The 19,404-nt window shown below is 39.3% G+C and overlaps 1 protein-coding gene across 1 annotated transcript; it reads right to left on the minus strand.

Moving 5' to 3' along the window:
* Positions 1-14,999: 14,999 nt before the first annotated feature.
* Positions 15,000-17,931, minus strand: en2a (engrailed homeobox 2a). The gene is made up of 2 exons (XM_054623262.1): positions 17,436-17,931; positions 15,000-15,409 (listed from the first exon to the last, which is right to left on the minus strand). The coding sequence occupies exons 1-2, from the start codon at positions 17,929-17,931 to the stop codon at positions 15,090-15,092; spliced, it is 816 nt and encodes a 271-aa protein (XP_054479237.1). The 3' UTR covers positions 15,000-15,089.
* Between the last annotated feature and the right edge of the window lie 1,473 nt (positions 17,932-19,404).

Here is a 19,404-nt window from a genome sequence, read left to right on the forward strand (position 1 = left end):
GACACTGCTTCTCCAAAGTGAAGGAGTTGTTCCGGTTCTCTACGGCTTTATCTTAGTGACTTCTTCTATTTACATTCTATGATCTTAATACTGCAAACACTATAACCCTTAAATGAATAAGCACTTATTTATATTAATTAACTGTGTGTACTCGTAGTCACTAGCCCCTAATGAAACCTTTTCATTGCTCGTCATAGCTGACCCTTTAGTTAAACTTCAGTCTAGCATTTAGAAGTTGTTGTCTGCTTTACTAAAATATGTTAAACCTCTTTCACGTTGCAACATCTATATGACATTTTAACTTTATTCTCACATCTTTGTTTGAAATTCACAATAGCCATCATGTTCTACTTGGGTCTTTATCAGAATAAACTGTTCTTTATTAACTTTTTCAAATTATTTCATCATGAAATGAGGTGTGAGTGATTAACAATAATAATGCAAGAGATAAATACTTAATACATTAGGACGTTTAAAAATACTTAATAAGATTAACTTTTCACAAACTCTGTACATTTTTACATACAAGTTACATAGATATTGTTTGATTTGTTAATATATGACTGTTTGCTTTTGTACAATATGAGGATGCTTTCAGAAAATAAGAAGGACTCAGGTTATTTGGTTGAACACAAAGCGGTTTGGTTAAATTCTGGAGCTTAATGCTTTGATTGATCGACCGTTTCTGAAGTAAAGTATAAAAATGTTTGGTCAATGAGGAGGACTTTAACATTTTAAAAACGTAAATGATCTTGTGTTGAATCTTTAAGTTACAATAACTTTGTCTTGAGTCTCAGTCCTAAAATGATTACTATATTCAGAGACCGGTCTAAACTCGGTGTACGTTCAACATTTTTGTTTTCATTCATTCTCACTAAAAGTAACTGTGAATGCCTGCAAGACACCCTGCAAAGGATGCTGATGAACAGATTGTTGTTATGCTCCACTCCCTATACTTCCACGGGAAGATAAAAATAATAAGAAGTTCTTATAAGGCATACTATGAGAGAGAGAAAAATTAAATTGTAACCTATTATATATTTAGCATTTTTTCTACGTAGACTGAGCACATTAGTTGACCGGTTCTGTGGATACATTCCAATTTGCAACTTTAAAAAATGAACAACACATTTGACTCCCCTCTTTGCGTCAGATTTTTAGGTTTGTTTCTTCCCTTTTCCTGATTTGATTTTCTAAGATGCTTTTAAAATATTTTCATACCACTGAATGGTCTGGGGCGTAGCCTGAAAATGAGTAAAATCGGTAGGATAGCTGACTAGACAGCAGCTGTGAATGGGCATGATTCACAAATTTGATACCCTTGATCTACTGAAAAACTACAGTAACTTTCAATATATATATATATTTTGCCTCTTTGAAATGTCCAAACATGGATGATGTCAGAACCTCATAAATTCACTTTTATCAAAAAAGCCTTTTACTTTATAGGGCCAACCTTATGTGATCTATTTTTTCCCCCCCGAACACTCTCAAACCTGCACAATTAAGAAGCATGTCCTTCCATTGTGCTCAGCGGTGTGCAGCAGCCCACTTTAGCTGGAAAATGCCAGGTGTCGTGTTGGTTCTTGTTGGTTTCACACAGCGACTTCAGTCCCTCCCTGGAACGCATTTCCCAGGTCTCCATAGGATTGAGTGTTATTTCCAGCTTGTTTGTTGCAGTGAATAATGAGTACTCTGTAAGGCCTGATGACATAATTTGGTGATTGCTATGGAAAAAATTAATTATGGAGCTCAGAAACTACAGATTGGGACGCTTGTGTACTTCACTTGACTGGCACCACCTGCCCTCTATATGTCACACTCACTTCACTTATCCCACAGTTGTGAAACCGAGCTGGTGTCTGCCAGTTTATGAGCAACCCCCAGCAGACACATAACGCAATGAATACGTGGTGGGTTGGACTTGATAATGCTTTTGTTATTTAGATTTTATTTACCCATAAACAAAAGAGAAGTAAATGACGGATTGAGATTTTGTTGAAAGGAGGATTTGGTGATGGCAGTATGTGTTGCTTTCTTTACTGAGACTGTAGAAAAGTTGAGAAAGTCATAGCATTGGAGTTAAAGTTATGTTTATACTGTATTTGTTACTATGCGCGTGCATATGGTTCACTGGACTGTATTTGTCAGATGTTGTGGTTTGACCTGCTGCTGGTAAAGCTCTGGTTTTTCCTTCATTTTGTCTAAAATATTTCAATAAAGTCTTTTGGGAATAGACATTGAGCAGGGCAGGAACATGGTGTATGCATATGCAGTGCTGTCTGAGGCGTTTGCTTCAGTTCTGGCTGCGATTGTGAATCTCTTCCCTCTGCATTATTTTTTCCTCTCCACACTACCTGCTTTAAACAGTAGAAAGTTGTTTATGAATATGAAACAGTTTTCTGTTTATAAGATCGCCTGAGCGAAGTTTTAACAATTTCTGAGACTTTCTAAATAGAATTCAGCTGTGTATATAACTACTGAAACCTACAGTGTGCATCTGACTACCAGACATTTAAAGTAATGTTTTACTTTTGCACAATTTATCAGTAAATTATGATCTTGCAGCATTCTCACCTTCATAATCGGTCTCGCTTCCCCTGCCCTGGAATTTTGTATTCTCTTCTGGTTTGTCAAACCTCTTTTTTTTATCAATAATTGCAAGGCCAAAAAGAACTTGAGAGAACAAAGAAAAGCATGATCAGCCATGTGTGTGTGTGTGTGTGTGTGTGTGTGTGTGTGTGTGTGTGTGTGTGTGTGTGTGTGTGTGTGTGTGTGTGTGTGTGTGTGTGTGTGTGTGTGTGTGTGTGTGTGTGTGTGTGTGTGTGTGTGTGTGTGTGTGTGTGTGTGTGTGGTTTGACTTTCAGTGCTGAATGAACCAAAGCAAGTGTGCAGCATCTTACAAAAAACAGCCAATATGGCTGACAACTGCCTGTCCAATACAAATTCATTCATGTCCAATCCTTGTTTGAGTGCACTTCTATAAAGCAAGTCTTGAGCATTACAGGATAGTTATGTGCCTCATCTCTGAGGTTTGGAACTTATTTTCCTCTTTGAGCTTTATCCCAAATACAGCAAACAGATCACAGCACCTCACCTGCTTCGGTTTATTCTCTCAATATTGTTTTTATATGAACCAGAAATGGCGCAGATGAAGAAATCAGATGTAAAATACTTGCAGGATGTTGCTGCATATCAGCAGGGATGAGAAGAGCTTGTTGACATGTGGGAAGTAGGTCTTTAAAGACATTGAAGTCTACAGTAATTTCCACTCTTCTCAGGATACAGCTGTCATGCATCATAGCAGTAGACTGCCATTCAGTTCATTTTTAAGAATTTATCCGTTTATCTGTTCCATTTGACCAATTTGGCTACTTGGATGTTTTTCCTCCTTTTTAATGTGTGACCACAATCCTTTTGCCTAATCATTTATTATGTTGCTTCTTTTATTGTATTTCTCTTTTATTTTGAAAATGTTTAAATGGATTAAAATCGCAAAATAGACATTTTTGGACCTTGATGTGATTTTATAATGAAGAATGTAGCAATAAAAGTAAGTAGAGAAAAAGTTGAAAGTTACGACGTAGATAATGAAAAGTTTGAACGTACACAATTCACAGATTGCTGTGTATAGAAATGTGCTATGTCAGACCTGAGAAACTGTAAATTTAACACTGAAGCAAAATTAAAGAAGATATTAAAATTTCATGAAATGTAAGCACTTAAAATCAGCTTTACATAATTTCCCTGGAATTTGAGCTAACAAGAGAAAAATCGTTAATTTGCATTTCATAAATCCCCCATATCTACATTCAAAGTTGGGATAACGGGTATATCTGAAACCTTGAAAACGTACATTCATTTAAAACTTTTGTGCTGCAGATGGTTATTTTACTGTGAATGGATGTCGATGAACTGGTTCCCGATCATGATTGGTGGACAAACAACAAACAGTTCTCAAAATCCTGACGTATAATATGACATTTAGACCTTTGGTACATTATCCATGTGATTTACAGCTGTGAAAAAATGTACGATGTGTACATAATGTATGTTTTGGAGGTAGTTTTGTACTTTAATGTACATACTGTTACTTTACTTATAATAAAGTAATCAGTTTTCATAGCAAAGCTGCTCCCATATGGGCAGACTACTCAATCTAACTCCTCAGCTCCGCACATCCACCTTTCTCCTGAAGAAAACCATCCCACATCAAGGGCAGCATCACCTTTGGCACTAATGAGGTAGTTTATTTACCAAATTTCCTTGTGGACTGTGAGAGAAAGACAAGCCATGCATAGCAGAGCACATAATCAGCATTAGCAAAGCAGAGCTCCAAAAGCTCCAAGTTGTACGTTGTGTGACAGTAACGCCGTGTAGCTTACCTGAACTACCTGCATGTTCAACATGTAAACCCTTCAAAGAGGCTGCTGAAGGGAACAGAGCACATTATTATAACCCAGAGTCATACTGGGTTTTAAAATTGGACATAATCTTCAAAGGAAAGAAATAAAGACTTCCGGACTGGAGATTAGAACTTTTAAGGCTTTTATTTCAAATTTGGAAGATACCCATTTTGATTTCATACTTTTATCATATTTATCTCATGTCAGGTTTTCAAAAACCCAGATTAATTATGTCAATATACCACAACTTTGACAGCCAAGATGTGCAGGTGGCTGATAACTTTAACAATGACTTTTAAAATCCATAATATTTATTTGATGTGTTTTTAATTATATTATTGTTACACCAGTAGTTCATCTCAACTCTGAAATAAATTCCTCACAATTGCAAAACAATGTTAGCCTACACATGTTATTAATATTACGTGGAATGCCAGTTAGCAGCATTGTTCAGCTATAATAGAGGTCTAGTAATTGGCATTTGGATTTCTGAGGGTTTTCAAGGCAACATGAGCCGCAATTAGACCGGATTGTCTGTGCCCAAACAGCAGCTGCATTGGTTTGGGGAAGGAGAAAAAACAAAATGATTTGATGTGTGAAAGGAAGAGTCAAAAGTCATGACGCCTTGCGCAAGACCCTGACACTCAGCTTTGACAAAGTGGACTGGACACGAGGTGAAACCAACCAATATATGACAGACATACAGCATGCAGGCTATTTGAGGTTAACAAATACTGCTAATTGGCAATCGACCTAATGTGACACACCTGTGTAGCAACAATGCTGATTTACTAAAAATCCTTCCGGCTACCACATACATTGGCTTTTTGAGTTATGACTTATGTATTATGTTTTTAATTATTTACCTCTTTCTATCGACTGTATTGTATTAAAAAACCCCAAAACTATCTTTCCTTTTAATTTCCATCACAAATCTTTGGATGGGGTCCACGGTGGTACAATTAGATTAAACTGATGAAGAGCCTCTGGGCATCGATAGTTTGCAATGATAATGATGTATGTGTGGCACTGTTCTTTATTTGGTGCACAGCAGAATTCCATTTCTGCTTAAATCCGTCAATGAGTTGCAGACCTGCTCGTCGGAGCCCATGTGCGCTGCTTTATTTGCTGATTTAGATTGGCTTCCAATATCTGCGTAAATGTACGAGGCTTTACTGTATGTTTGCTTATCTGTCCAGCCATCCCATCTATTCAAACAGCGTTCCTTTCATTTAGGGCTGTGTGTGCTGGCTGTTTTTTTTTTTTTTTTTTTTTTTTTCTGGGACCTTTTCTGTTATTTTGGGACCAGATGGCGAGGGGCACGGAAGCGCCTCTTTTGTCCAGGCGCCCCAGTGAAAGGAGGCTGTCCTCCCTAATGTAATCAGCAGCACCGGAAGGGTCCATTTTGGGCCGTGAAAGAAGACAATCGGGTCTGGACACATCTAGATTAAAGAAACGCAGGGTTCATCTCCCGACCCTGCCCCCTTTGACCAAGGCCCTGGCATGGAGGATCCTCATCTTTGATCATTGGAGGGTGGAGGTGCTGATCCGACCTCACGGGGGCCAAAGGCCGTCCCCCCCCCTCCGCCCTGTTTACCCTGCACTTGGCTGCTGTTGACACCTCCTTCCGGAAAGAGCCAGGGGGTGGTGGGTTGGTTTGGGCATTGGGGGGGGGATACCATGACCTGTCTAGACACCGTTACCGTTGTTGCCCTGGTGTTGCCAAGGGGACATAATGAACTTTGACCTCAAATATAGTTGGTTAGGAGCCACTCTGGTCATTCAAGGAAGACATTTTTTTTTTTTTTTTTTTAAGTTTCGGGGGTTGGGGTTGGGAAATGAGGCGGGGTACGGCTGTGACCCATATAATACACATTCTGCTTTGAGGGACCACAAGCATGAATTTGTTGGCAAAACTTCCTTTTTTTGATTTGAATGATTGTGTGACATGTTTAGATGCTCACAGGACATCAAGGCATTTGAGCGAGATAGAGAACAATATAGCTGACGTATTCCTTCACCTTTCAACTCTGAAACAACCGTGTAACTTCTCTGAGAATTTTGTTTGTTTGCTTTAGTTCATCTGATCCCATGATGACACTTTTGGAAGGACGACCGATTTCTCTTTTTTTTTTTAAATTTGCGTAATCTAATACCAAGGAAGTCATGCTGTTTGTGGTTCATGTTGGTTTATTGATTTTGATACATTTTTGGACATTTTATTTCTCATACGCAGTAAGTAATCTTTGGATTTATCTGTTTTATCTTGTTATATAATATACTCAACAGGCAGTTTGGAGGTAAAACAAAGGAAAATATTCTTACATTTCCATGTATTTTTTAACAATGATGAATACAACTTGTCTTAATGAACCGTTTTTATATTGTGCCTTGTTGAACTAAGGCAATTTTTTTATATTGGTCATACATGCAGTCATTTTGCATTTATTTTATTCAGTTTTACCTTTTTATGAAATTGGGATTTTATGTTTCAGTAGATGAAGGTTATGTGTCGCTCTTCTCTTATAATAAGGAATTACACATATATAATTTAATGAAAATGATTTGAATGCTATAAATTTTAGCTCAAGAAAAGTGCAGTGCAATAAACAACGCAAACTTCAGTCAAAATCTCTCTAATACACCAAAGTAGACACAACACTGACACACAGTATTTATGTATACTATTGTACTATATATGGTACTGGCCTACTATTGATGTGTACTATTTTGAATTTAAACATACAAATGTCACAAAATGGACGAGTCTAGAATTAGAATTAATAATTAGGATGACATTTTCTCCAAATTGTTTCAAATTGTCAGAAAAAACGTAATTGTTACGTTTGTGCGTGTATTCTCTAATAGAAATATTTTGCCGTGCACGCAGTAAGATGTTGCTATTCGTATTTATCACCTCATACTTCGTCGTACAACTAGAGTCCCTGGTTTTGGCCTGAACCACAACCGAACCCAACGTGTGGATTGGCTTTGATGTTGATGCTGTTCCTCAGGAGTGGGTGTAGTGATTCCACCATCATGGCCGCCACTACCAACCCCGCCCTCTCGCCTGCCACTCAGGAACAGTTAAAATGGCAGCATGCAGCAAAATGAGTGAGAGGGAGAAAGAGAGAGAGACGCCCACTACTGTGAGCTAAGACACGGTCGACTGAGCCGCAGCTCGCCTCGTATGCCAACTCAAACTGAGATGATTATTTTTGGTGTATTCGGCCGTCTCAGAACAATGTAGAACCTAAAGAAGTCTAGACAGGTAGATTGGGCTGAAACCAGTGAAGGGTTAACCTCTAGTGTCACCGCTTTATCCAAAAATCTGTAACTCACGACAGTGCTCTATTTCCAGCCACAATTTGTCAGGATATAAAACCAAACGGCGCCGTATTTTCCTCTTTTGAATGACTGATTGTTAAAAAAATGAAATCCATCCAAACATAATTAGCGAAACGATGGCTGCTATTCAATTCACAGTACAAATGCAGCCAAATAAAAAAAAAAAAAAACTCCATGCTAAATCTGCTTTTCTGGATTCACCATTACTACAATATAATGGGAAGTGTTAATTTTTTTTGAACTCTTCACCCAGGTCTTTGGCGGGCTGCCATTTTATTCACCAAATTACCGGTTGTGGCCCGGCACGGGGAAACGGGCACTCGCTGCTCTGTAGCATCTGAGATTTAAAAAACAAATCTATTTATTCATATACTGTATATGTGTTTGTGTTGTAATATGTCTTAGTTTGGGTTGTCAGCGCAATGGCCATGGCATCATTTGTATTCTGAAGTGGTGCAGTACAGTATTTCAGTGACTTTATTCATTTTTAATGGCGAAAGAACAAAGTGCGATGATCAGTGATCATTGGAATCCTTTGCTCTAAGTCAAACGGCTCTATGCATGTGCTTATTATGTCATCTACTTAATACCAATTAAAGGCTATACGCTACACCAACCCAACGCCGTTACAATGAGCTAGAGACCCATTTACAATGGATCACAGAGCATAGATGTGTGTATCCAGTCTCAATAAACCGGCTGATATTAAGTATTACACCCAATCATTTCTCTTTGCAGGTCTGGCTGCCACTTCATAACAACTCTATTGCAAGGCATCCCACATCCAAACTGCAGTGAGGAGAATTTTACAGGTAAATGTCCAAGTCCTCTATTTTTAGGGTCTACCTACTCACACTGAATGACATTTTATTATTGGCTCTTGGTGAGAATATGTGTTATTTTTTTTTACTCCCCCCTTCTTTCCACAGTGTAGAGAGCTGGTGGTGGACTAGGAGGAAGATGTCATGCTAAGGATGGGTTTTGGTGATGATGTTGCTGCTGTTGATGCAGCAGCGAGCTCTCACTTTGTGCCTCTGTCAGTTATGATGCGTAACCACAAAGTGAGTGACAGGCCAATCCCCGGGGAGAGCAGGGGGCCTGAGGTGAGTCAGATGTATCCTTGACCCTGTCTAGCTGTGTCAGCAAGCAACACAAACTCGGTAACAAAGGCCAGAAATGGCATGACTGTACATTGTACATCTTAATTTACTATATAGGAAGAGAATGTAAGAAACACAACCAACCTTGACTATTTCTGTTGAAGAGATCTGTTTTTCATTGCATACGCTCCCTCATCTTATGAATTATGAAATTATAATGCAGCATCTCTCATTGCATTTCATTGCGTGCATTTGTTTCCCCCTGAGTGCTGAATGTTTTTAAAATTTGTCTCTAATATGAACCTAGTTCAGATTTTGGTATATTTAACATTGTTTACTTCAGTGCATTACAGATCCAGTAATAAACACCCAATGCCACTTTAAGACTCTTAAAAAGAGAATTATTTCTGTCCCATTCTGTGGAGTCAGATCTTGTTTGTAAAGCTTCTTTGAATGAAAGTTTTGTTTTTTTGCATACCCATTTAGCTCAAATGTAGCTTATATTTTAAATGTGAACACTTTCAGAGTTTCAGGGAGCAGGAAAGTACGTTCATTAGGATATTTACATCATACATATTACATAATACATGGCTAAACAGCCAAAGAATCAGTGTTCAACTGCAAATCAACTGCAACTCTAGGCATCTCAATGCTTGAAAGAAATCTATTTTTACAGAAAGTGTAAGTGTATGTGTTATTAGAGTGAGAAACGTTGGGGAAATGTTATCGATGCCTCTGCATTGCTTTTTAGTATAAACGGCTCATTATTGATTAATTCTTCCAATCCAAGTGATGTGAAAAAAATTGTGGATTGCAATTTAGTTTTATTCATGTATTACTCAGCTTGTTTTTGATTTTCCATATTATTCATAATGTAAGTGTGATGTGTTTTACACAAACTAGTCTTATTCCTGGTATAATCATTATATTTAGTGCTGAAACAATTAGTTGATTATTCTATAAGTTGATCGACAAAAAATGAACCTACCACGATTCTGATAATATAAACATTAAAGTCATTTATCAATCAATGCTTTTCTCTGTTTTATTTCATCATACATTTAACATATTTGGATTTTTGACATTTGGTTGGACAAAAAAAGCTAATTTGTAGATGTAACCTCACGCTCTGGTAAACTATGATGGCCATTTTTTTTACTACCTTTTATGTCATTTCGTAGACTGAATGATGAATCGACTAGAGATAAATGTACACAAAAAACTAATCGGTAATGAGAGTAATCATCAGATGCAGCTTTTTGCAGCTTTTTACATTAAGTGTAAACATAAAGTTAAAAAATGAACACAATCTGGCTAAATGTTATGGGATAAAATTATAACTGCTTTGTTCAGTGAGGAATATCTGCTTCAAAAGGATAGCATATCAGTATATCATGAGAGTCAGTCAGAAGTGCTTGTTGTACCAGAAATAATAGTGTTACGGCAAGTCATTTTCCCAACGCCGTAGACTATGTGGCATGAAGGCAGTCTGCAAAAAGTCAAAGTGTAACTGAAACAATTGCTGCGACCAGTGTCTTCTTCCTGAATGTAACCTAAGTAGATATTATGGACAAAACTAACTTTTTAATGTTATCTATTTGTGAAGAAATAATAGCTGTAATGTTCTATCATACTGTTTCAACCTTGTGTCCAAAAAAAATAAGACAAACCAGAAGTACAGCTGCTTATAAACCACGTCATAAACAACTTTGAGTAATTAAATGAAATACTTTATGTTCTAATTCATCCCCTTAAGCGCGAAACATCCACTCAAGACACCTGATATGGTATCTACATGGAGAGGGGGGAAAAAAGCACATGGGGATTTGTTTTTCCTGAATTTTGTGAAGTGAACAAAAAGAACCTTTTATTGAAAAAGTCTTGCGCTTCTTCACAAGGGTCGCTCAAACACGGTGTGTGAAATGAGAGTTGCCTGGGTGTGACTTTTCCAGAAAGCATCCGCTTGCCATTGTCTGCCTAGTCAACTTCTGCAGGCCCCAGTGCCCCGACTTCCATACATGAGAGATCAAGGGTTACCAAGGTGCTTTTGAGAAAGGAGGGCTCAATGCGAGAGGGGGACAACCCAGTCCACAAAATACTCATTTCCTTTGCATGTTAGGAGCCCTAGTGGGGATTCAGACGGGGTCACTGACACAGCCACTGGGGTTGAGTTTTTTTCTTTTTTCTTCTCCAATCGTTGTTCTTAATGAAAACTGTTGCTCTTCTTTCCTCGCTTTGCAACAGCTCTCTGCTACCGGTACAGTATGTGGCGCGATAATGTGCTGAGTTTGCCCAAAAGAAAGTTTGTTCAGACTCTGGCTGTTTATCCGGTGCCAGACAGAGGCACCTCATGTAGAAAAAGGTAAAAGTAATTCTGTCCACCTCTCATTCTTGCCAGAAAAGTTCAGTCACTGAGCCACGGCATTAACTTGTATTCTAACAAGATTAAAATATATTCGTCCTGGGGATTAGCATAGTTAGGTGTCCTTTTGCCTCTTTTTTTTTCCTGCACTGGTGCGGTGACAGTGGGCTTTGATCTGTGTTGCGAGGCAAGAGTCCTGGCTTGGACCTAGCCATTCGAGTGCCAAGTGTGAAATTGGCCTGATGTCATCCCCATTCTTCACCTTTTACATCTTTCACCACTTTAATTATGTTTCCGCCACAAAGCCTAGGCACCTCTGAGCAGATTCCACTCTGGCCTGTAGGAAGCATTTAGAAAGCGGGTAAATGACACAGTAGGGGAGGGGGAGGATGGTAGGAGAGGTCATAGCAGGATGGGGCCCTTTTGTGTTTAGAGGTACACATTGATACTTTTCCTGATGTATCCTGTGCTCACTTCCATTTTTACAGCATGAGAACTTTGGGAAATTGTCATCAATACTCCAGAAAATAACTTTTATTCCAGGCATTTTTTTTACAACTTCTGCATCCTACCCCAGAGGAGATGTTTATTTCCCAGTGTTATCAGATTACTGATGATATATACTGAAGCATATTATGTTTTCACAGCAATGCAATACTTTCTGTTGTGTGACGCAAGTTAGAGACCCAAACAAGGACCACTTCTGGTCACTTGACCACCTGAATCTCACTTCTGTTGATGAGACAAATGATTCTCCGCTAAAAGCTGTTTTGTTTTTTTCCAGGAGCATGTGCCCGTGCAGCCATACGGCTTCAGCTATTGTTCATGCATCGGTGTCCCTATCTGAACTTCAGGGAGCTTCTCTGCCGGTGAAATATTTCGATGAAGGGTTCCTATTGATGTGCTGAATGAAGGACCAAAACAACAGCGGGACGTGTGCGTGTGAGGAAGGGGAACAGAAATGAATGAAAAGTGCATGGGGACGTGTGCGTGCCAGGCAAGAATGAAATACAACCAAGTGATAGTAAGTTGTGGGTGTGTGAGGCAGGGAGGGAGGGAGAGAGGGAGGGAGAGAGAGTATGAGTTAGTGAGGGAGAAAGCTGTGTGTGGAGAATGGGTTACTGAGGGGAGGGGGAAACCAGCCACCTGCAGCCATGACAGGCTTTGACCTTCATTGCTCTCTCTCTTTCTTTCTCTCTCTCTCTCTCACTCACTCTCTCACCCCCTCCCTTCTCTCTCTCTCTCTCTCTCTCTCTCTCCCCTTTCGACTCCCATTTCTGCCCGTGATAGAAGCACAGGCTCTTTTTCAGAGGCGCCGAGGAAGACTGACCGTCGTGACGACAGTGCTGGGAGAAGCCCCGTCCGCTCTCATGCTAGTCACTGGCCGTTAGACATGGCGTTCAAAGACTAGCGGTGCAAGCATGGAAATGCAGATAAGGCATTGTTGAGGAAACATGCCTGGGAATTGTTCAAGGCTTTTCCCCCCTCGCATAATGTTCGGATGCTTTCACAAATGTTTTAATCTCAAAACCCATGAATGTGTTCCAGAACCGCCCATAGATTTGAGTGGGTGTTTGCATGGAAAGGATTGTCAGGCTATGCAAATTAATAATGTTTGTGATTACGTTTGTGAATATTTGGCAACATATATATATATATATGTGTGTGTATTTATACATTTGTCTTTTCTAAACTATTATAGCAAGTGATATAATGCATTCAGAAGCTCAGAAATGATTGAAGGTCACATTTAATACTTCAGCAAGGCCTCTGTAATTTTGTTTCTGGGTTTTAATGGAAATATATGAACTATTGTCTTCACATAGAGAAGATAGAGACTTGTTTGTGTATAATATTCAAGGTTTATTTACTCTTCTTTTGCAGTTTTCAGGAGGCAGTTAATTACACAATTAATACATGATACAAATTATGTACATTTATACCAAAGAATACTTCCAACATAAAATAAAAAATAGCATTGTATTCTACAACTCTGTGTTGTAATTTTATTTAAACATGTTCATATATAGATAGATATACGCTGATGAGTAAATTCATAATGTCGTACCAGCAGTTTTCATAAAGGCATTAAAACTTGGATAGTCTGCATTTGAAGTAATACTGCTTCTCTGATTCGGCACAGTTCTGTTTCATACAAAGTTCACACTTGAACTTTAAGGCAAAGTGTGTTTCTGTTTGGTGGATTTTAATTCACACACACTTTTTGCAGATACACAACAAAAACACTTTGAAAGGCAAAAAGTCCACAATTTGGTATGGATACAGTCTAAAACTTAGCTCGATCATACTTCTGTCGATAAGGACCAAAGTTTATAAACACAGTTATTTTTGCCCAAGTACAACAAATTGCAGCTTTCATGCAAAGGCCCCATAAACTATTTTCATTCACAAAAAAAAGGAAACAAACAGAAGTTATTGCAAGATAAACAAGCAGTGTAAACACCTCAGATATCTACTCTAAAGCAACACTGGTCATTGGATAGATTTTTTTTTCTCAATATAATCTATATAAATACACATATGAAGTCCTTTCAACAACGATAAGAGATTTCCAACATTTGTAATACAGTCACTGACGGATTTGCCTTCTTTTTATGATAAATGGATATGTAATAAAACTGTATATAGAGAAAGATTTAACAAGAACATCCAATAACCTGCTTTTATAGTCTATACTCGGAGTGGTTGTCATCATTGTCTTTATGCTACAGAGTTCTTCTGTGACTTTATAGGCAGCATTATAGCCTCAAATTCAGTTAGCTACAACAAAAAAAACAGATTTATATTGCTAGTTAAAAAACTATAATAGCTGCACTGATGCATTGGTGTAACGAAGGGAATACGCACATACTACTTGTTTAAAGGCTAGAAGACGACCACACATAAGCAAGGCGTAACTTAGCATTTTAGTTAAGTGGCGTGTTAGAAAAAATTCGCTACCTCTCTCTGTCACTTATGATAATAAACTGTTCCTGTGATTATTATTTATTATTTTTTTTCTTTTAAAAAACGTATCAAAATTCATTGTCTGCCCAATTAGGTCTGCAAGTGCCTCTCCAAAAAAAAAAAAACAAAAAAAACCAAAAAAAGAAATCACACTTTCCAGTGTCCGCTTTGACATTAAAAACACAACCAAGGAAACCCAACAAGCACGGAAATAAAACTCGTGTTAGCATTTATTTAAATTCACAGTAGCCTGGGTGCAGCAGAAAAATATTCTTTGGACTTCAGTTTTTGTTCACTTCACTGACAGATCGAGACGTCAAGTGCCAGTCAGTTCAATGTAAAAACGATGACAATCATGGATAGCAGTAGGCCTATAGAAAAATGATGTGTGTAAGCATGTGTACCTCTTGGGGGGGGGGAGGGGGGGGGGGGCGACGACAAACAATGAAAACATACCTTTATACAACATCTTTCTCATAGACGTGATATTGCAGAAATATCTCTTATTTTTTCAAACAATTTTTATGCTGGTATACTCTACACTGGCCCTTTATTCGATGAAATTATTGCATTGTAGGCTTGACAAAAAAACCTCCCACATAACGAAAATCCACTATAATGTTCCGATAGGGAACTATAGAGACCTATGGTATCATTAAATATTCATGTAGGGACTTTAGTAGTCCAATGACCTTGTTTTTGTGTTTTTTTTAATTTCCTGTAGTGGATCATCATCATTATAGTGATATTGATAGAACTTTGTGGTATTTGTTTTTATCTGCTGTGGTATCTTTAAATATTCCTGTAGGTTTTGCAGTGATATCTCTATAAAAAAAAAAAAATCTATCATAGGATTACTATAGGTTCTTGTTTTCGTCAGGAGGCTGGTTGTGACTTCTCTGGAAATCAATCGCTGTCTGATTTTTCGTCCTTCGACGAGACGGTGGCGTGATTGTACAGTCCCTGTGCCATCAGGTGCAAGGCCAGAGAGTTTTTAGCGCCGGTGGCCTTCTTGATTTTCGCCCTCTTGTTCTGAAACCAGATCTTGATCTGGGACTCGTTCAGGCCCAGCTCCCCGGCCAGGTTCTGACGCCTCTGCTCGGTCAGATAGCGATTGGTCTGAAACTCCGTTTTTAGTCTTTGCAGCTGCTCTGCTGTGAAGGCCGTCCGTGGTCGCTTGTCCTCCTTGCTGGGTGTTTTCTTCTTTGGTTTGCGAGATCTTGGCCCTGTTGTTGGGGGGAGATAGGGGGTTGAGGGGGGGTATATTGGTTTGTCAGTATCAAAACATGGTCATAATTATGGGCAAAAAAACCAAAAACATGGGCAATAATCAGGCAACAGGCTTAAAAAGAACTTTAGAAATAAAAAAATATGAATTATTAGGTTTTCTCATTATATTAATCAACCCACGTATAGTGAACTATTTGACTGCTTTATTTAGGATCGAGTCTGCACATTCATATGAAACAAGTGCGTCCATGGAGTCTTTTTTCTAGAAGACAATGTTGATTTTTAAAACATTTTTTTGATAATAAGTTTTGAAGTTTAAAAAAAAAATGTCTCTTCAGACATCTGTTGTCATTATGTGAACGTCTGTAGAAGTGTTGTTTTTGTATATAAACCAAGACACAAAATAAGTTTGCATCCCCTGAGGCACATTTTGACATACGTGTTAAAAATGAGACACTGATTGTAAAATGTTGACACGTCCACTGAAGAAAACAACCAAGAAGCAAAACCTCCCCTCCCTCCCTGCTTCTATTCCTCGTCCTCGCTTACACACATACATGTAGCCTACACACACACACACACACACACACACACACACACACACACACACACACACACACACACACACACACACACACACACACTGGCACTGTCCGTAGTAACAAGGAATTATTAACCAATAGGACAACACACTGGGCAAAAAAAACCCAAAACCCCATCCCTGACACATCTCAGCTACTGTTTTGAAATACAGGATTCAGTTCAACGCAGCTACTTTGCATTTTTTTGTTTTCGTGGACCACTTGAGAAGCTCCTCAATGGCCAAACGTGAATATAATTTGAGCAGCACACATTAGAAACACGTTCATTTCCCATCTGGATAGAGGCCTATTCTGTGGGAGCTTATAGTGTCTGGTCCCCTCCTCCAAAACAGTGTGGAAAACATTAATGAAACGACATGATACAGGCCGAACCTTTTATACTGATGAATCAGCCTGTGAGTGTGAGTGTGAGTGTGAGTGTGTGTGTGTGTGTGTGTGTGTGTGTGTGTGTGTGTGTCTTTTTTCTTTCCAAGCAGCCCATATAAGAACTGTGCAGCTCTACAACTCGTAGTAGTCGCCTACGCCACACCATACAGCGTTACATAATGCATGAGAACAAGTTGTACTCCACTTTTCATAGACACTTAGAGGAATACACTGGATGTTAACTTTGCTACAGGCTGACAAGTTTAAGCGTGAGTTTTCTTGTAAATACACATAAGAAACAAACTCACTATGCAGCGTATACATTAGCTATGGGAGCGTCCATTGTGGAAACAGACGCTGTTTAATTCACCCCAAACACAATAACGCTCCTAAGAAGTGAAAGCAGCGACGATACAAGAGCACCAGATATTATTTTTTGCAGACCTGCAGATTCTCTGGAAGACACTCATCCTGTCAGCGCTTATGTTTTGTATTTGTAGGACTCCAGTATTATCATATTCATAACCCGAGGAAATATACAAGACGACTGCCTAAATGGGGATATTTTAGTGAAGAGAAATCCTGCGCGTAATAGCTAAAAAAAAAAAAAAAAAAAAAAAAGTGACTGTTTTTCTTGTTTATATGTATTTCGGTGAGTAGTTTAAATGGAAAAAGATTTAAATTCAAATTTACCATTAGAAATAAAATATTTTCTCTTTCTATTTTGCATTTAAAATAGGCCTCATCTCACCGAAAAACCCCAACATTTGTATTTCTTGTTCATGTGATATTTTTTTTTTGTGTGTGTGTGTGTAGTCTACAAAGGGATTTGTTATATGCATAAAAAAAAAAAATATTTCTAAAAAATTCTAAATAGATTTTTGTGCAGTAAATTCACAAAGCTCGCGCTGCTCAGCACGGTTCGCTGCTCTACTCGGGAGAAGTCGGTCAAGGCATCCGGGGTCAGTGTTACGGGGTATTTCAGGTTACCGAGAATACGGTATAGTAAAGAGAAAAAAAAAAAAAAAAAAAAAGCATGCACGGTGCCACCAACCTGAAGAAGGCCTGTCCGAGTACCGGGTGCAGTAGACCCAGGCCGGCCACAGCATGGACTTAGACTGGGAAGGGTTCGAGCTGGCTTGGGAACTGTCTGAGTCTGAGCTTAGGCACTGGTCTCCTCTCTCCCCGCGGGGTTTCACGGGCTCCTCGGCGGCTATAGCGGGCTTCTTGCTGACGGTGACGGTGTGCGGGGTGGAGGTCCCCTCCGCCGGCACCGTGTTCCCCACCGGCTCGGTCTGAGGCTCGTCGGGGCTGCGGTGACCCTCCCGCGACGCCAGGCTACAGTTCTCCTCGCGGTTTGCTCCCGCGTCCTTTTTGCGTCCGAAATCCGGCCGCAGGATGTTGTCGATGAAGAAATTGGTGACCCGGTGCGGGATCTGCGGGTTCCCCCCCGGCGCCTGCAGGAGGGGGAGGATGGCTCTGTTGGACTCATCCTCCGCAGACTCCTGCCGCTCCACCGCGTCTCTGTTGCCGTGATCATTTTCTTCCATACTGATTCACTTTCCCCGCTTTACTCTCGTTAACCCCTTTACCTCTCTCTCTCTCTCTCTCTCTCTCTCTCTGTGTGTGTCTCTCTCTCCGCTGCAAAAAAAAAATAAAAAAATTCGCAAAGAAACTTCAGATTGGAATTAAAAAAAAAAAATAAAAAAAAAAACGCGTGGACTAGATATATATATATATATATATATAAAAAAAATAACTCAAATGCTAGTGGGTGCCTTGGACACCATGCAAAGCCTTGCGATAGTGTCCTCTGAGAAAAGCATACTTTTTGGACATATATTCCCTCAATCTCGGGTTACAGCTGATTTCGCAGAGCTACACAACATTTGCGCAGCATCCAATTAAGAGTTCATCCGATTTGAGTGCGCTCAGCAATGCCTACACCTAAACTAAACTAAGGGTAAATAAAGAGGCTCCTAAACTGATGCTCTAATACTCTCACTCTGGAGTTTTGTTCTTATTTTCAATACGAGCCCCCCGAGTGACGTTTTCCCACCGTCCTCCCCGACACGTGCCTTGGACCAATGGGATGGCAGAAACCAAGCCACGTGACAGACTCCAGAGCAGTCCACAAACGCCCATCCTCGCCTCAGTAAAAGGGGAAGAGTCCTGGACTGGAGAAGCCTAATTTAAATCCAGTGCATGCTTCAAGATACTCCCAATAACTCATCTGTGTTTATGAACCTGTAGCTTATTTTTTTTTTGGGAGAGGTAGGGAGGGGGGGGGATTTTAAAAAGGAAAACACGATGTGCATCACCTTGTTTGATGTTTATTAAAACAATGGGAGATTGAAGCATCGGCCGTCAAAGTGGGATGTGGGGACCCCCGGGGTTCCTCGCTTGCAGGGCATGAAGGGATTCCCAATAAAACGAGGAATACTAAATGTATTACTATATCTGTATGCACTGTTTCATACCTTAGATGTAAACAAGTGTCATTATCGACCATTTACGATTCCCATAGTTTATTACAGTTTAGTTCTGCAGCAATATCATCCAAAAAGCTGCTCATTTGAAGGCAGATGAGACAAAACCCTATTGTATGGGCTAAAATGACCTAGTGTGGATGCATTTGGGGATCCGTGACCTGAAAATCTTTGAGGCAACATGTGTTGAATATCTGAACATGCACCTTTTCAGACAACATTGAAAACACCATCATCGGTTGGAAATATGTTAACAGTATATCTGCATGAAAGGTTATAATAACACCTGAAAGGTCAAATGGATGTGGAGCGTTTTAAAGCCAGGTTGTGCAGGCCAAGGTTAAATGCGGAAAACAATAGCTGCATATCTGCATGAGTGAATGCTATCATTATCATTTGGAAATGAGGGTGGACGGTATTTTTTCTTGATTTATTTTTAATTTAATCTCCAAAAAAAAAATGAATCTCTTTTCCAAAACTAAAGCACCAACACATGTAAATAAGCCTGACATGTTACCACTTTATTTGCAGATT

The sequence above is a fragment of the Anoplopoma fimbria genome, chromosome 21 (genome assembly GCF_027596085.1).
Source record: "Anoplopoma fimbria isolate UVic2021 breed Golden Eagle Sablefish chromosome 21, Afim_UVic_2022, whole genome shotgun sequence".
Lineage (NCBI taxonomy): Eukaryota > Metazoa > Chordata > Actinopteri > Perciformes > Anoplopomatidae > Anoplopoma > Anoplopoma fimbria.

Coding starts and splice junctions, on each gene's coding strand:
- en2a (XM_054623262.1), bottom strand. CDS start 17,931: ATGGAAGAAAATGATCACGGCAACAGAGACGCGGTGGAGCGGCAGGAG. Junction 15,410..17,435: donor CTCGGACAGGCCTTCTTCAG/GTTGGTGGCACC, acceptor CCCCAACAACAG/GGCCAAGATCTCGCAAACCA.